Below are 19,577 nucleotides of genomic sequence, written 5' to 3' on the forward strand. Positions count from 1 at the left end.
CCAACGGACCTTCACCACAGGAAGATGGAGAAACTAGAGGGGGCAATTCACCCTCAACCACTCTTCAAATACCACACTGGGTTAGCCTTTTTTGGTCCTCTGGGTTTCAAGGATGTAGAAATAAAAGTATCTCCAGATCTTTAATTCTATTCTAGCTGCGGATTTGTTTCACACAAAATGGAATATGCCGACTGGGGCAAGTTTCCCCGACATGGTCTATCCTCTCCTTGTTATCTGTTCTCAATTTAGCTCCATCGTAAATTCCACATCTTCAAATTTGGGGCCCCGCCAACAGAGTTTATGACAGGCAATCGGTAGAAGGTTGGAATCGCAAACAAGAAATTCAACTGTGTTAGGGCAGAAATTTTATTTTCACAACAGGCTCTGTTTTAAACTTTGGTTTACTCTTTCTATAGTATGTGTGTTGATTAATGCTGTATTGCTAATGGAGGCTGTTTTCTGTTTTTCTATTCTAATGTGATCACTTTTGCCACAAGAAATGAATGTGAATAAAAGAGTCAATACTATTAAATATATCGAAACGCGAGGCCCTGTGCTTTGGCACACGTTACACACCCCTAACTGCAGCCATGTGTGTGACAATAACAGTTAAGAGTGTACACTGGGATGCATGAGTATTACCGTGCAAATTGTTCATCACCATGTTCGTGCACTTTATTTGACCCAATAAGAGCTTCCAAGAATTAAAAGAAAACAACAAAAGCTGTTGACAACTTCTGCACCAGCATACATAAAAATCCATCGCTTAGAAACACACAGGATGTAAGAGAAAATTACTGAAAATAGTCATGGACAATTTGCATGGCAATACTTATGGAACCCACTGTACAAAGAATGTCACAGAAATGACACATTTCAATGATAATGAAAATGACAAAAAAACAAAAAAATTATGTCTGCATGCAAACTACAGTTGATAATTTCCTTTTTCTACATACAATAATGCAAAACAACAATATTAATAGAAAGAAATTATTTTTAAAAGCTTCATACCTTATTCTTAGTATATGTGTAATATATTGCAACATAAGATCCATTTAAAATCATTCCTATAAAATTGACCAAGATTGTAGCAGTATCATGCAATACACTTCCATACAGTAGATTCAAGATTCCTCTGCAATATTAATAAACAAGTACAGTATGCAATAATTTCCAAGTCACATACACACAGTTTACAAAGTACATAAAAAGCTAAATCATGCAAATTGTGAGAAAACTACAATATTGTGTATACATATATACACATTGATTTTTTAGTATGTTCACTCTAACTCAATGAAGCATAAAGGCTGGAATATTTGGCATATATAAAGTACAGAATTAAGAACATTGATATTGTTTCCTTTTCAGACAAAAGACACATTAGAATTAATAATTGTTATTTGTAATTAGCTACTGTGTCTACTTACATTAACATAATATTAATTCACTAGGTGTCACTTGTATACAGTGACCGTTATTTAACCATTGGTGAACGGGAGTCTCTTATGCAAGTTAGCCTATGTCGATGGGAACTTTTCAGGTAAAAGCTTTTCAAACTTGCTTCGATGTACAAAAATATCATAGCAAGAAAAATGATTACCACTGAGAGATGAAATGCTTTTCTTTCTTTTGGAATAACAGGACTTCGTGAATGTGAATTATTTATTTTTACCACACAATAAATAGAGGCATGCATATTTAGTTTTTGACGAAAACACGAAATGTGAAATAACACATTGTAATGTTAATTTTTAATGTTTCTGAAAGGTGCGAGGTCCATTTTCCTACCTGTCTTGTCACGAAATAATGTGAAATACACTTTTAAACACGAAATTTAGAGTTTACTTACAGACACAACACTTTCTGAAGTCAGAATTATCCTGAGAGTTCTGCAATTCACAGAAAATTGATTAATTCTGCTGTAAATATTTGAGAGCAAAAATTGACCCCTTTATATAGGAATAAACTTAATATTCTGGTAATGACATAAATGTGTTATTAGAAGGGATTTGTTTATTTTGTGTAGTAAGAGCAGTTTTTAAATCAAATTTAGGGTAATATTCACAATTTTAAAACCAAAATGTCATTTTATATACAGCTTTTTCACCGCCATAACAGTGACATTTTATTTTATTTACCGCTTTTGAACCCGAAATTGACTTGTTTTTCTACAGAAATTTTGCTTTTCTATTTACCAAAAATATGTGCCTCTACCAATAAGGAAATATTAAAAAAGAAGAAAATCCAAATTTTACACAAAAATTCATATTCAGCATGCCTCCTGTGGCCACCACAATACACCAAAGTGAATGAAGAAAGGTAGACAATTGTTTGGGGAAAAAATAATAGCAATGCAAATCAGTGTTGCCAGCTTACAGAAAAATCTGGAAAAACGCTTCTGTGCAAGGAAACATGACAAATGATGGCTCTTATAGGACATGTACCCTTCCCTCAATTTCTAAGAAAAAAACAACTATTTGGGGGGGAGAATAAACATTTTCAAAATGCATTTGTTAAAAAGAGTAACAATAAATATATTGTTTTGTCATTTTAGTATGTCCTACCTTCATATGTATATAAATGAACAAAAAACGACAGAACTACGTAAGTTATCTGTAGTTTTCAAAAAATGACATGTTGATTGCTGCCACACGGTGGTGCTGGTTTTGTTTGAAACCAGCCATCCGCTAAAAGTTAAAATTGTGGTTGCCACAGCTGATGGACTTGTCCTTCATTGGGTTAGTTTGTTACACTTGTGTAAATGATATTACTGATGATATGTTGGTGATGTGTCCTGATGTCGTGAGAGAGTCCTAATTTTTAGATTAGTTGTATATAAATCTATGGAATCAGCCTGATATCAAAAAATATACTTTGTTACACTTGGACTGTTATAATATTTATTAAAATTTTGGTAACTGTTCGATCTCCGGTCAACGGATTTCTTCATTTTTAGAGAAGAAACTACTTATGAAAATGAGTTTCTGTAGCATTTTCATTTCGTGGACGTATTTTCTTTTATCGTTGAATCTATTGGTACGGGGAATTCATGTATTTTTGAAGAGAAATATATCTCTGATGCACAAATGCAGTTGCTTTTACTTGCTTCCTCTATGTGTTCCGGATGTTGCATACATTCGATGACATAACCCCCTGTCAGGGTTTCCAAATACGCCGTTGTTTTGCAAGAAAATGAGAAACGAAATATACATTCCTGATATTACTACGACCCCAAATTTTAACTAACCTAACCTTCCCATGAATGGTTTGTGGGGCTATGCGTGAATGGTATTTGGGGCTATGCGGGAATGGTTCATGGGATATTTTACCCCAAATTTTAACTATGTTTGCCTAACCTAACCTTACCATGAATGGTTTGTGGGGCTATGCGTGAATAGTTCGTGGGGCATTTTTTTGTTAAGAAGGTTGGAAACACTGCATACCCACTCATGATCCACAGCTGTGCTTGCCATATTGTGTGTTACGGAAGCGAAAGAAGCAAGAACAATAATTACTGTTAATGTGAAAAATTGAAATTATTTTAATGAAAAAGCAACATCCCACCTTAAAAAATATTTTGCAATGCAGAATCGGTAAGTATGAATGTTAAAAATGATGAAATAAACTATACTGCTTTTCCGGATTCTCTGGAGTAGCGACGTGCAGAGGGGAAAGCTTGTGGGTGGGACCAGAGTAGGTGGGGAAGGGTGCGGGATGAAAACAAGGAAGTGCTGCGCGGTGTAACGGCCGTAAAGCAAAACGCTTTCTGCTGCCAATTTCTTCTTTTATTCTTAACAATGGCCAGTGTATTGTTTTACACAAATAACAAATAATATTGCACGTTTATTATTTCTTTTGATGCTACGAAGAACAGAAAAAAAATTAAAACAAATTTAAACATACATTTTCAAAAAACATGCAAATAACCACAAACTATGAAACATCATGTATCAAAATATGTTTTAAACAAGTCTGAAAAACATGTTTAAAACACGTTGTTTTAAACGTTTTAAACATTTGTAAAAAAAACAAAGCCGTGTGTTTTAAACTTTTCAAACAAGTTGTTCTCGAACACATTCAACACTATGAGGCACTCTCCTGAATGTAGAGTTCCCCTAGACTTGCGAGCTGACATGTTTACTACAGAACTACTGGACCGCGAATGAGCAGTCGAGTCGCTCCCTCCCGTGGATGCCCCTCCCCTCCGCACATTCATTGGACGAGGCGCACACCCTTCAAAATGCGCACAGAACGCGTTCGCGTTCTCTTACTCCAGAGAATCCGGGAAAGAAATATAGTGAGAGGTGTTGACCAGAGATTGAACGGGTAATAAAATTTCAATCAATAACCTTCTGTGAATGGTTGCATGGAATTATTACATATATGAAGAAATTTTAAACTATGTTCGTGCCATGGCATGTTATTTATTTTATACTTTGGTGTTTTGTAAGTAAAGCAAATACAGATTAATAATATAACTTACCCCACTGTGGCTATCACAAATGGTAAAGGAGCAATGTCACCAGTATGACCCCATTTTATAAATTTATGGCATATTAACCTGTTGGAAAATATATTATTGTCAAAATTACTAGTACATATCACTGATCAAATTAAAAGAATATTCAATTTATTCACATATCAAAAATAAGCCTTATATATTTCAGAAAACTGAACATTTTTAGAGGCCACATGCTAAATGCCTCCTATATTGTTCGCATTAATAAATTTGTGGGATTTCAGTACAGAAGTATGTTTCAGGGAAGTACAATCAATATATGCAAATTCTATGCCTATTTCAATAATTAGTGTCTATAAGTAAATAAAATGTCCAATGCAATGATGAAAATGAAAAGTAGTGACAGTCAAGGATAAAACTTAAAACTGCTACAACAATTTAAAATATGCTTCTTAATATATTCAAAACAACTAGTTGAGAATACAAGTCATAGAATACTTACATCCCACTACAAAATTGGGCTATGGTGGTAATACTAGCAGTTGTAGCTATAACATTCTTGTAATCGTCAAGTGCCATATTTTTATAATGTGACCTATACAAAAGAAAAAACAATAATTGACATAACAGTATCAAGAAATTCAATTAGTACATTAATGGTAGTTTTAGCAAAACTAATGTATTCTTTAACACAATGAATGAACCGTAAAAATGACAGCTAGACATTTCTTGATTTTAATTATAAGGATGATCATGTTTTCTATTAATGAGTCACTTCAGTGCAAGGACAAGTCGGTTAGGTGCGAAGTCTATTTCCAAGAGAACACTATGGGACCTTATGGGCTTTTACTTTTTTTAGGCCCTCAATTAAAATAGACTACTTCTACAAAAGAAATGGCATTAAATTTGAAAGAATGCAAGGTCTGTATAGGGGAACATATACACCTTCACTTAAAATACACATAGCTGTAACTTTGGAGGCAGGGGACTCACCCCTCCAAATTTTTCAGGTTCATTTCTTGAGTTTTTGATTCAAGTTCACTTTTATGGACAAACAGGCTAATTGGGACTGGACCTACAGTTTAAAGTGCAATTCGAACCACTGTGGAATCTGATCTGTGCCTCTGCTGTGTATTGAGCTCAGGACCCCTTGATTACAAGGCAACAAGGTTACCACTATGCCATCAGGGAGGCCCCTAATGCTGCACTGTTGAAGTTGCAAGAGGCAAAGTGATGAGTGAAGGTCTGTAGAGGTATGGCTTTCCCTCAGGACAATGCTTTCATTCAAACATCCCTTGTTACAATGGCTACTGTCCAGGGTTGAACTGCTGGGGCATCTGCTGTATTCATCAGTCCTTGCAATGTGGACTACTATCTCTTCCCCAACCTAAAAAAAAAAGCATTAGGCCTAGCTGGAGAACGTTTTGACTATGATGATGATATCAATACTGTGTTCTGTCAGCCTTCAGAAACGCTTCTACAAGACTGGGAACAGAGCAATGCAGAAGTACTGTCCAAAGGGGGTAGACCCATAAGAAGACTATGATAGGATGGAAAACTTTTAAATTCTGCTTCCCCCTCCCACCCCCCAAAGTTATGTCCATAACTAATACATGCAATTTTCTAATGATACATGGGTTGGGAATTTAATAGTGCCAACTATTTATTCTCAAATGATACAAAAGAGATACCTCTGTGAAACTTTTACAGCCCTTCGTTGTAGTCACCAGCATTTCTGTAGCAGTGCCTGTTCTGTTGATGGTTTGAATGGAGTGGTCTATTGCCTGAAGATCTGAAACTTCATCTTAGGGATAAAAGGATCACAGGGGCTGGCAGAGCATCTGCCAGCCCCATCGAGCTAACAAATCAGCCACAGGTTGCACTACATGCACCCAAGCATTGTCCTGCAAAAGATGGGAGGATTCAGCAGAAAGTGTCCCCTCTTCTTTTGCAACACAGGTTGCAGGCTATGTTCCAAAAATGAACAGTAATACTGCACATTGACTGTCTGTCCTGGAGGTATGGCGAGAATCACCAGACCTTTTACATTAGTGGGGTTCTGACTACACAACTTTAGACCACCAACTTCAACGATACTCTACAAATGCAATTTTTCACATTCTGAGTGCTTTTTTATTCCTTTCTTCACTTCCGTAACACACGTTATGGCGGGGCACATCTTGACTCACATTGTGGGTATGCAGTGTTTCAACCTTCTTCACCGAAAAATACTTACTATCGTGTTAGTCACCAGTGGAAATTATACATTATGCACGGGTAGCTGACTGATAGCCCCACAAACCATTTCTGATAAGGTTAGGTTAGGTTACGTTAGGCAAGCATAGTAAGAAAAAAAGGGGGGTTGAAACACTGACAGGGGCTTACGTCATCAAACATACGCAGCATCCAGTTGACGTAGGGCAAGCAAATGAAAGCAATGGCAATTGTGCGTCGGCGAGATATTTCTCTTGAAAAATACAGGATTTCCCTGTCAAATATATTCCACGATGAAAGAAAATACATCAACGAACGTTGTAAACCTTGGAGAAACTAATTTCCGTAAGTCGTTTCAGTACTAATCTGATATTCCCCAGACAGATTTCTTCATTTTTACAGAAGAAACTACTTACGGTAATAAGTTCCTGTAGCATTGTCTTAACATCTGGAAGGTGTTTTGTGTGATGTGGGAATGTTTCATAGCAGAAATTCAACCATTGATGCATAGCCCCACGAACCATTTCCAGTTAGGTTAGGTAGGTTCACGTATAGGTTACAATAGTTAAAAATTGGTTTCGAAAAAAATATGTGTAGCCCCACACACCATTCTCGCATAGCCCCACGAACCATTGACACATAGCCCCACAAACAATTTGCGGAAACGTACGTTCTTCAGTTACAAAAACACTTTTTTTAAAAAAAAAATTGCAATTACTTTGATCAAAAAAACATGAATACACGTTAAAGAATGTTCCGTGAAGCAGATAGGTAAGTACAAATGTCAAAAATTGACAAAACGAAGAAGTTATAGGTGTCCGGGGAATATCAGATTTTTACCTTGGGTTCAAAACAGTAAATTTTCTTTGCAACATTAACAATAGAAGATCAGATTCCATATTCAGTTGTAAAGATACACTGTACATTTATGTAGCCAACTTCCTACCAACATGTGAATATTGAATAGTTGTTTTCTACTTATTATTTCCATTCAAAATGGCTAGTAAACAGTACCATGTAAGCATAATAAAGCTCAGAATTAAATATGGACACAGCATATCTGGAGATGTTACGTGCATTGAATAATCCATAAAACCTCAATTCTAATTCCTATAGTGCATACAAAAAAAATGCGTTGGTTTGTTCAGGTCTGCCATTTTTTTTAATGAAATTTGCATTTTCCAAATCCTTGCTATTTGACTCGTTCCGTTAAAACTGGATGAAATTGATGGGCAGGGAATAGGAGTATTTCCGCATTCCACAGGCACACTACAAGGCGGAAAATTTCATTTGCGGAGTGTACTAGATTTTTTTTAAAATATTTTCTTTACGTTGCTCCTCACACGACTGCACTCGCACAAAAGTGGCAATAAATCTGTTGCTTCCGTAAAAACCTGAAATCTAAATTTTTCCAATGGTGGACCATTCAACATTCTATACCAATTCTAACATTTCATAGCACATCACAAAATCAAAATAATGCGAATGAAATACTCAAATACCAATCACTCACACTTGCCAGCATTTATGGAAAATTTATATCCTACATACTTGCCTCAAATGTCTATGTAGTCCCGTGAACAGCTGTTCTCATTAAACACTTCCCTGCCGCTTTCTACTCAAGTAAAGAATGCAATGCATGCACAAATCTCGACCTCCTGGGTATAACTGATCGCACGAAACTCAAACAACTTTTTGGTCAAGTCTCGCCCTTCGTCTTCTGACGTAATTTTGGAAATGCTTTGTTGTTAGATTACGTTTGTTAGGTTCAGTTCCCTTAGCATAAAAAAAATATTACCATTTTTTAGGCTTGACCAAAAACGTATTACTTATGAGACCTAAACTTAACAAGCCTAAAAGGCATTTAGCCTCACGAAAGATTATCTGACGTCAGAACACGAAGGTTGCTAGATTCTGTGCGGTAAGTGAGAATATGCCGGGATGCACAAGTATTGCTCGGCAAATTGTCCATGACAATTTTCATTAGTCCTTGACTGGGTATTCCTTATTGAACGACACTTTAGCAACCTTTCGTCCTGACGTCAGATGAGGAATGCCTACGATGTTAGGTTAGGTTCCATTAGCATAAATGAAATGAAAAATTATTAGCCTAACCTGACAACGTAGGTTAGTGAATCTAATGAATTATCCAATCAGATGCGAGGATCTGTTTCCCGCGCGTTTCTGTCGTCTGCACCTGCGGCCCATTCCCGCGTAGTTCTGTCGTCTGCCATCCATCTTACGGAGGATGGTTCTGGTTAAAAGTTTGTTTTAACTTTTGCAAGTGATATCGGTATCGCAAAGAACCATAGGCGTGCGGACGGTGGTGCAAGAGGGGCAGGTTCCCCCCCTAATACTCTTACTTAGAAATTTTGTGTAGAGGAATCTTAGTAGCACCGTTGTCAAATAATATTTTGCTCTGCTGAAGGAGATATGTATTTTCAAACCGTCGAAAGTTGCAAGCAAATACGGAAGGATGCGCATTATAGAGTACAACACACATATCTTTGCCGTTCACACAGTTCGGCAGGGACGGTAATGTAGCAATATATCACGGCTACAGCGCTGTAGCACGGCGTAGTGGTTGTTTCTTTTATGCAGTGCATGTTCATTGGCTAGCTAGTAACTAGTGTTGCCAACTGTAATAATGAAGCACTATTTCTGTCACGGAAGGGGAAAGACAGGTAAAGTGACGGTGAGTTTTGTTGGATTGGAAGCACCATATTTTTATTTTATACTAAGTATTTGACCGGTTTGACGTTGTGTGAGAGTGCTTCTGAACTGTAGACAATTTACCGAATCCATAGCTGTGTTCAATGTTATCTACTGGTTATAATCAGGGCTAGGATTTATAGGTAAATACATACTTTTAGTTTGACGAAATATCGCTGAAATTTTGTGATATCTTTGCGAATAGTAATGTTTGTAGTGATTTAAGGTACATTTTATTGTCAATATTTTTCCATATTTTTAACTTTAATAAATACTTACTTTTACATATTTAAGGAAAATATACTTAATTTTACATATTTCAATACGTTTAATTCACAAATTGTTCATAATCCATAATTTTGGAATTGTTCAAAATAAATAAACAGCATTTCAACTCTTGGCTCCGGCACGTGTTCTTGTAGAAATTGCATAGAGGAGGCTGTCATTTTGCTGCTTAATGCGATGCATGTTGTTTTCTGTGTTAAAATTGCCATGCTTTGATGGGTGATCAAGTTCATAGCAGGGCCGGCAGAAGGGGAGGGCGAACCGTGCCACCGCCCAGAGCGGCAAAAAAAGATAAGCCTATTGAAAACTGTGCTCGAGCGAGATATTCTTTTGCTCTTAATAGTATTGAAATAGCATTAGAAGTCTCATTATTTATTTTATATTTTGAAGTTTTACTTAGGAATATATTGATTTTCAATTTCTCGTTGCTGCGTAATGACGGGGAGGGGGGGGTCGAAATGGAGCAGCATCTGCCGCCACCGCCCAGGGAGGCAAAATGACTAGCGCCGGCCCTAGTTCATAGCAAAAGAAAAAGCCGCGCAGCTTAAAGTCTAGTGGCAGTATATGTACTTGTTATTGTTGTGGAAGCCGGCATCGTTTGTAAATGTAGAACAAAGGCAACCGACTGTCGCCGATCACAGAGAGGAAATAATAATACTGCTTGAGGAGGAGTGTTGTGGTCCAATTGTCGCGGTTTAACACGTTGGCATGTTATTATCTGCCGTTGCAGTTCCGTACCAGTGTGTACGGCTTTTGGGAATGAACAGTTAGAACGCCACCAGTGCATTAATGCAATGAAAAATAATATATATATATATTTTTATTTTGTTTGAAATCACTCAAATAAGGAATCGTATGAAGAAGTCTTCTTTGCAGCATTTTTGGTAATTTTATGTATGTGTTAGTTCATATTTTGCGAATTTTTAGTCCATATGTATGTAGCTACATACAAAGCCACTTGTTAGTACATATTAATCCTAGTCCTGGTATAATGCATGACGTTTAAAACTCAACGTTAGATAGACCTGAATTCTCTAATTTTCTTCTTGTACATAACAGCTGTGCATCGGCGCACTGCAGCGATTTTTCTATCTGCTCCATTAGCAACACTGCTTCTTGAGTTGTGTCGCGCATCGCACGGCAGAAATATCTGTGTTGGACTCTACCCTATGTAATTGAACTATCCAAGTTCGTTCTCTAGCATTTTTTTTTAATATTAATACTCCAACATACGTTATTCGTTTATTGCGATTGATTGATTTGCTTTGTTTTACTTCGCTTTTTGTGCCACTTTTGGCTAATTTGCGAAGATTGGGATGAGTGATGACTAGACCCCGGATTTTTATGTAATATCAAAGTACAAAGTATGTACATAAATACGTAACAATAATTGACAAATGTGTACCTAAATATGTATTATCAACAGGATATGTAGCTAAATATGTAGTATCAAAGAATATATTTATAATAATAATAGAGTATCCAAGCAATTTCAAGAATTCTGCTAGATATTTATTTTATTTGAACATATTCAACATAATTTTAAGGAAATAAGTTGTTCAAGTTAAAATTATTATCAAATTTATAAACTCAAAAAAGCACAGCAACGTGTACATATTTAAGAAACCAATTTTGTCAACTATTAATTACTTTTCACATCGCAAATTATTGTAGAATACTTAAATATGTAAGAGAGTTTTTTGTAACTTTCGAAACAAATTGAAAGAAAAAAAGAGTCTACAGAAAGAACAATCGAATGAAAATGCATAGCTACTATTGTACGTTTTGTACAAAGGAACATATTGTTCAGGAAAGTAGCTTTCTTGCCCACCGATGCCAAATTTCTAGGTGCTTTGTCAAAACCTAAAAGAGAAAAGAAAATATGTAACCAGAAGGAGGGGGGAAACTTCCAGCATCTTTCGACAAATACCAGTTCCCTTTTTTTCTTTCTGTCTTCAGCCTGTCTTTTGACGTAGCAGTCAATTTTAAGCGACGTTAATGCATCTCATTGATTAGAAAATATGGCATCACATGAGCTACAAATTTTCTTTATTATGTTCAGAGATCGAAAATATAGGGAAAAGGATCAAGATAGGAAAAAAATACTAAAATATGTTGTTTTATATAAAGTAAATTAGCAAATAAAAGTAGTTCTCCGTGGCCTTTCGGTCCAGAGACCTGCACAAGACCCGGAAAAAACCCGTCTGCGAAGAGGCGCGCCTACAATAATATGCAACACGCATGTCAAGCCCAGGTGTTCGACATCGCGCAAGCGAGCGTCACGTCACAGCTATGCACAGGGGCTCGTCAAGTATCTGAGCGACGCTCGCTGAGCAAGATTTTCGCTCGTTGAGCAGACAGATCATTTACTTGACGCAGTTTGTTCATTGATCAAAATATCAGTGCCTTGCCTTTGAATAATCTGTGGTCAATGTGGCTGCGACGAGTGGACAAGATTTCGGTGTTTGAAATGCTGTTAATTATGGAATGGAAATAGAATAGTTGATGTGAACAAAACTGTCGAAATTTTCATTTTTACACACTTGCACAACTTTCCAAAACTACGGTGTATATTTACATTTAATATTTATTATTTGGAATAAACAACACTATCATTTTAATTCAAATACAAAAACTGAAATATTACATCACCTTCTGTTACTTGAACTTCCTCTCGAATTACGCTATGGGGGTTATTCCTGAGTAAACAAAAAATGATCGATTAGACAATTCGATTATTGATGGCGGGGAAAGAACTTCCGGTTTGGCGAATTTTCTAATGTAAACAAGTGGAATACACATCGTCACCGGGCTTATTTTCTTATAAAAGATCGGAAACAAAATGGATCACTTACTTTTTGAGTGATATAGAGATACAGAGGTACCTAGAAAAGATTGACAATTTCCCGTATCCTTTGGATGAAGATATAAGGGACAATACTAATATTTTTCAAGGCAATGTTGATCTTCTACCAACAGTTTCGTTTCTGAAAAGACTTTTCCAGGTTGCAATGAGAAATACTTCGATCACAACAGTAAAAGAAATAATAATAATTACTACGGTTAAAATTGTTGTTTTACAGTAATAATATATACCTAATTAAATAAATTTAATCGAATTTTTATTATTAGTGTTGTTGTTTATTATTATTATGCTCTTCGATCCACAAGGCGAGACAAACTGCGTAGCTATAAAGGTATTAGATTAGGGATATTTTCCTATCGATTGCTATCTGCGGAGCAAGTAAGATAATTCTACATTTCGGAGGGGACCCACATGACAAGTTACCTGGGCCCCTCCGGCTGAGAAAATAGGCCACTGCTTATTATTGCAGACGTCGTCATAAGATGTTACTGGAAAGAAGAGACATGCTTCTATAAAGACAGAAAACACGGAGACTCGCTGTTCGACACTTTCGTCTCGTTGGGTAGTTGATCAATGATAGGTGAGACATTTTAAGTGAGAAGAAAATCCATAAAACAAGCAAATATATTAAATTAATTGAAATAATCAAAATATGAAACTCATCGAAGGAGCTGCGGTGGTCTAGTCTGAGAACCTCGCGGGAGATCTGGGTTCGATTCCCGGAATTTGTTGGAATTTATCCAGCCTTGTCTCAGCAGCAGCCAGCCTCATATCAATGGGTACCTGAGAGCATCCCTGGGGGATACAGGCTGCTGCATGGTGCTGATCACATCACCCGAAAAATGGCCGAGATCGAGAATGTGTGGGGCCGCACCACACCACTACCTGTGCCTATATGCACGGGGAAATTTATATTACCTATGGAACTCATCCAGGATGATGATGAGGCGCGAGAATACATGTTGATAAATTCCACTGAGTCTATGTTTTTGTTCAAAAGGAAGTTAATAGATATTCCAACACATTTATCACTTCTAGGTGATTCACAAAGCACTTCTTCAACATTATTTAATGATGTGGTGTAGACTCAGCATCACTTGAGAGTTCACAAGGGGATGCGAAATCACTACTGGAAAGAACGTTTCGACATCGGCACACTGCGACCAAGCAAAGAATTTTCACAATTCTCTCGAGAGTCACTGCGCGACTTTTTTCAAAAAAATTGCAAAATTGAACTTTGGGGCCGCTTAGATTGTTTAGACATATCGACGGATCCCAAACTACACTGTAAAGATTTATGAAAAACGCGCCAATACTGCTCTCGAAATCTACTATGCACGATAATTCACATCTGGATTGCCTCGCTGTTCTGGAATTCAGAAATTCAAACGCACTGCGTAAACAATGGGAAGGCGGACTGGTGAATGTGTATTCTTGTAAGCCTAGCATTTGTCTATATTAGAGGCTTACAACAAACCAAGAACTTTATTAAAGCTCATTGTTCACAGAAGAAATACATGCTCGTTGAATATTGTTGCAGCTGATGTACAAAACAACTTTTTTCTTTTAAATCATAGTTGTCCTCATATTTAATTTTCAAGAATTCGTGTTTATTTTCAAGGCATTCACTATTAAAGACGCGTGTATGTTGTGCCTTCCTCCATGCTGCATGAGAATAATAATTCAAATAATTAGTATTAGTATTGTTATTATTATTATTACTGTCAAAAATCTTTGACTGATAAATTAGCCATTTTAATTTTTCTTTTACAGCACTTTCCATAATATTTCAAAATCTCAAGGGCGGTTAAACCAGGCAACCCCCCCCCCCTTGCGTACGCCACTGACCCAGGACATTTTGAACGACACATATATTCTTCTTTTAGACATTAGAGATTTGTGCGTATTTCATGATCTAGGACTCCCGTACATTAAACCATGAAGGTCTCCATAATAATATTTCCTTCGGAAAATATATCAAAAATGTTATAATAATTATTTACTATTATTATTATTAACTACTATTTGTCACAACATAATTTAGGCCTACCGCAAACTGAAGCCATGTGTCAACTTAAAAGAAACTAAGTTATTACGTTTAATTTCACTAATAATGACACAAACCACGCACACACATATAAAAATTCTCATACATATTTTGTCTATGTAACATACTCTACAGGTAATTACTAAAGTGTAAATCACCAACCCTGAGACCTTCTGTAAACAAACCGTCTCACCGATTTGATGTATCACTGAACACGGAGACCTTCCCGCACGCATAGAACTCCCCATGTTGAAAGTGGCACTACTTCCTTGCTGTTCACATGATTATTTTTAGAAAATAACTAATGTTATAAAATATCATTATGTACACAATCTCTAAGCTCATTGAAAGTTACAATGCATATTACTACAAAATGTTCACACTTATCTTGCCTTGCCATGTCACCAAGTTATTTTACGAAGTGCACTATATTTGGCGGAACAAAAATCGTTATTAGGATGATTGTCAAAGTTTCCAACCGCAATAAATTTACGAACTTTCTTTGTCTTGTTTTGATCATCATCATCAATATATTTATTAGCATTGCATATGGCTGTTTATGCCCACTATATATTTTATTTACATAAGATACAATTTACATAAAAACTACAAACAAATTTCAAATACACTCCTATCTATATCAAACATTAGAAATATACATTACCATGTTATATCATTTTGTCTAAAAAAATGCAAGTAAAATATATTCAATTCGCATGCAAGAAAGAAGCCAAATTTATGGGAAATGATTACTGGTGCAAAGAGTTAACCATAAGGTGAAGCAATAAGTACAAAAGAAAGAGCATTGGGTTTAAACTGAGACGTTATTTGCGGCAGCGTATCCCATACTACAAATTGGCCGTTGTTTTACCTTACGTAATGAATCTTGTAACAACGCTGGATTTTCGTGTGGATTATTTTACTTCTATGAGTTTGCAATGCTTTCTGCATGCACGTGGTTTTGTTTACAGAAGGTCTCAGGGTTGGTGATTTGAACTTTAGAAAGTATAATCAGGCCTCCCGCACTGGTGCAAAAATCCGAACAAGGTTAATTTCGGAATTCATTTGTTCGTGCATGAATTAACCAGCTACCAGTCGGCACCACCATCGATGTTAAATCCTAAATTTCTCATTAAAAATTTAGTTTATGTATCTATTAATCAATGATGATCACTTGTACGTGATTTTGTATTTTATTAAATACCTTTCCCTTCTTAAACATGTATAAGAAAAATCGTATTTTTAAAGTCACTAGTTCTACATGACGTAACATCGTTCCATATGATCTGTCATGGACGTACACTAACTATTTTAATAAGGATGTAGAAGAACAAAAAATAAAAACAATGGCTTATTGTGCAGCTTTTTATTGTAAAAACTGTCAGAAGAGGAATCCAGAGCTGTGTTCGTGTTCTGTCATATCCTGAAAGGTTAGTTATTTATGAATTCTGTTCGCTCTTTATGTAAAAATAATTTCCATAAAGTTAGTTTCCACGGAGAATAATTCCTAGCATGTCTTCGTATTCTGTATTTTGCTTCATTTAAGTAAAAGGACATGTGTTAAAAAAAACGTCTGAAAGATTAAAGGTTCGATTTTGTAACTTAATGTTATTTATAAGTTACACAGGAGGATAGGAAGCCAACGAGAATAGTAGGAATGACTTGAAGTTTGTTTGAAGTTCAGAAAAGCTCATTTGTGCATGTTATAATGCAGAAAGTTGCAAGTTATCGCGCTCCTATTCGCTTCTGCATTAAGTTTATTTCTTTTAGCATTTAAAACTTTGTCAACATGTACAGGAGATGAAAAAAGCGTGTAAATATTAAAGCTATGAAACCTAAGGTAACGGTTCCTATCGTTCTATGATTTTTTTAAAAATTCTCTTAGCAGGAAGACTAATTATCGTAGAATTTTAGCAATCATTGTCACACAAAATTTGAACCTTTCTTAAAGTAATTAGCACTCTCTGGATTTTTTTAAAAAAAATATTTATGTTGAAAAAACAACATAAAAATTACCTTACGCAAGCTTACACGCTTCCCAAGGACAATGTATTTTCCATTGACAAGGGACTGTAAGTATCGTAGACTAGTAGGAATTAATGTAGAAGTAAATTGGAACCTTAGTAAAATGAATTTAGGTAATTTATTTATAATGCTAAGAGAACCAAACCTGGCCTGCCTAACCTAACTACGAAGGCATAGTTTTGGAAACGAAATGAGTGTAACTAACCTACATGTGCAATATATGCAAAATATTTTACGAACATTTACACATGTGTTACTGTAAAGAAAAATCCTTTCTCACTGGTGCCACGGGAGGAAGATTTTGTGTTTGAAATCGCATTTTAATCTATGTGCTTTAATCCAACCCTACAGAATTATGGATGTTACTCCTATTAATAATAATAATATATTTTGTTGATGGAATCATCTAATTATACCTGTAGTTAATATTATTGCTGTAATAGCTCTTGTTGTTGGTCATGGGCTTTGATCTACTAGATGGTATGGGTGATTTTGATTTGTTGACATATTTCCTGTCCTGGTATCTTCTTCAGAAATATGTTGTGTCATAACATTTTTCTTGAAAGCACTCCCGGGAATAGATTCCATGATCCATTTAATGACAAAAATTGCATTGTTAGCCAGTTGTAGGTTAGGCAGTAAACTTCAGGGACTCTTTCTAAAAGATAATGTGGTAAAACTTTGCTTCATATGTTAGGAAGTTTAGTGCAATATCTATAATATTTCTTTATTTGCATTACCACACACTGTATGGTGCCATAAGAAGTAGTTACGATGAGAAATAATGTGAAAATTGAGTAAAAATAAATCAATTGAATGGTGACAAGCTGATAAGATTTTGCGCAATTGTTGAAGGAGCTATCATAGAATGGACCCTTATACATTTGACACTACTTTATTCAACATATACAGATAGTGATCTAATGCATATTCATTTTCAGTAACTTTTCTTTGTGTTGACACGCTTTGACCTTAGCTCACTAACAACTCTTGCATCTTGGAATTTATCTTTTTTTGAGTGACATAAAATGCAGAATGTTTTGTCTTGCATAGTTATATGTTTCTAAAATAATTGTTCGTCTTTTATTTTTCTCGTAGAGCTGAGATATAGTTGGAGAAAATATGCCGAAAGGACTTGAGGCACAAAACATACAAAAGTTACAGAGTTTGTGGAGACAATTTTTCAGAGAAAATATTTATGAATTCTAATAGAAATAAGTTAGTGCATGATGCATACCCAGATGTAGAACCAAGTAAGTATATTGCATTTCTTATGGAATAACATTGTTATCAGTTATGTGGCTCATGCATAAGAAATTGTATTTTCCCTTTTCTGCATTAAAAAAATATATGCTTTAGAGATAAATTTTGCTTAAAGTACATAACACCTAACAACATGATACATTGCTTGAGGATGTTAGAAACAAATGTATTTAATGTTTCACTAAATATTCCAAGCAGGATGGATGAAAAAGATATGATTTTCAGCTAAACAGTCCTGTAAAATATTTGAACAGTTTGATTAAAGGAAATAAAATGCACATATTTTTCTGTTTGAGACTGTACGTACATATGTGAACCTACTATGGAAATGTTTGTTGAGTGTGTTAATGATGCTTTAATAATTTCAGTAACTTTTATTCCAGTGAAAGTCTGTAGGACCTCAAAGAGATTATCATACCTTATGCAAAATATATTAATTACTAGTGATTCAATAAATATATATATACCTGAATAACAACGTGTTTGTTTATTTTCCCTTACATTTGTTATTAGCAATAGAATATAATGTTTTACATTTCCACAGTATGAGTATTAAATCATTAAGAGTAATGTACTTACTCTGAAACTGTTCTCTTCTTCTGGAGTATTTCAACATGTAAATTCATTCTTGGTGAAGTATAACATGTCACCATAGTGAGTGTCCGACCAAGAAACCTATCAGTATGACACAATGGTTTGTCTAATGGAATTTCATTAACAATATTATGCTAATATTCAATACAGTGGAAATTATTTGATGTAGGGTTTTAAGGATTTCTTATAGTCTTTTACTTTATATTCCATATGTTTAATGCTAACAATATAATTTATATGTGTAATTGGAAGTAAGATGCTTGAAATAAATTTTGGGACTTGTAGGCATAATGACCATATTGGGCCATTCAATGTATGTGAGGAAGAATCCTCTTATCTAATATCCTTACTTGAGTTTGAACTGTTCTTTTAGGTCTACTTTATGCACAGAAAGGCTAATGTGGTTGAAACTACCGTTTAAAGTGGGATCCGAAACACTATGGGTCTCCACCGGGTATCGAACCCATACCTGAGTTAAAAAATGGGTGTGAAGAGCCCCTTGAGAAAGGTTGAAAGTGAAATGTTATAAAGACTTGCAAAGGATATACACAAAACTACGAACTTCCTCAGAGACAGTATAAGAGCCCAGCTCTTCTCAAAAATGTAATGACATTTCTTAAAGTGCTTTCATTATCTCCCAACCTGGTCAATAATTGGTAAGATCAAAAGTTTGAGGAAAGTATAATCTACACATTAAGTAGGAATAAGCCAATCACTTAACATTTAGACATGATACATTGGATGGTCTAGCCCTTGCAGCAAATCATCATGAGTGAGACACCTATGTTCAATACGAGGCCAAGTTAAATTTGCTTCTTGATGGAAGGGATGATATGAGAAACATGCACCAATGATCGACCTGATAGTGTGAAGCTTGAAAGAATGATTATTTATTAACTCTTTATGTTCACTTTCTCTTAGACTGACTAGAAACATGTGTGACATTATTTAGAAGTAGCAGGGATTTTGTCAATATGGCATCCACTATGAGTGAAATGTTGCTGTTCATTGGTTCATTTCCAAGTGGCATATGTCACATGTCACTTTGATGTGAAATCTCTCTAAATTGCAAAAAATACTGTTGGTTTCTTTGTCATCAGCTGGAA

The 19,577-nt window shown here is 35.5% G+C and overlaps 1 protein-coding gene across 2 annotated transcripts in view; it reads right to left on the reverse strand.

Moving 5' to 3' along the window:
* The window catches only part of LOC145986583 (sugar transporter SWEET1-like), a 29,414-nt gene extending 21,065 nt beyond the window's left edge, over positions 1 to 8,349 (reverse strand). Inside the window, exons 1-4 of one of the 2 annotated variants that reach the window (XM_083120753.1) lie at positions 8,235 to 8,349; positions 4,968 to 5,060; positions 4,490 to 4,567; positions 1,015 to 1,138 (exon numbers count right to left, since the gene is read on the reverse strand). In XM_083120753.1, the coding sequence (XP_082976879.1) occupies positions 1,015 to 1,138; positions 4,490 to 4,567; positions 4,968 to 5,044 (279 nt within the window). In that variant the 5' untranslated portion in view covers positions 5,045 to 5,060; positions 8,235 to 8,349. Of the gene's footprint in view, positions 1 to 1,014; positions 1,139 to 4,489; positions 4,568 to 4,967; positions 5,061 to 8,230 lie in introns of both variants that reach the window. The other variant, XM_083120754.1, reaches the window with a different exon arrangement.
* Between the last annotated feature and the right edge of the window lie 11,228 nt (positions 8,350 to 19,577).

This window comes from Lepisma saccharinum, chromosome 4 (assembly GCF_977018435.1).
Source record: "Lepisma saccharinum chromosome 4, izLepSacc3.1, whole genome shotgun sequence".
NCBI classification, from domain to species: Eukaryota; Metazoa; Arthropoda; class Insecta; order Zygentoma; family Lepismatidae; genus Lepisma; species Lepisma saccharinum.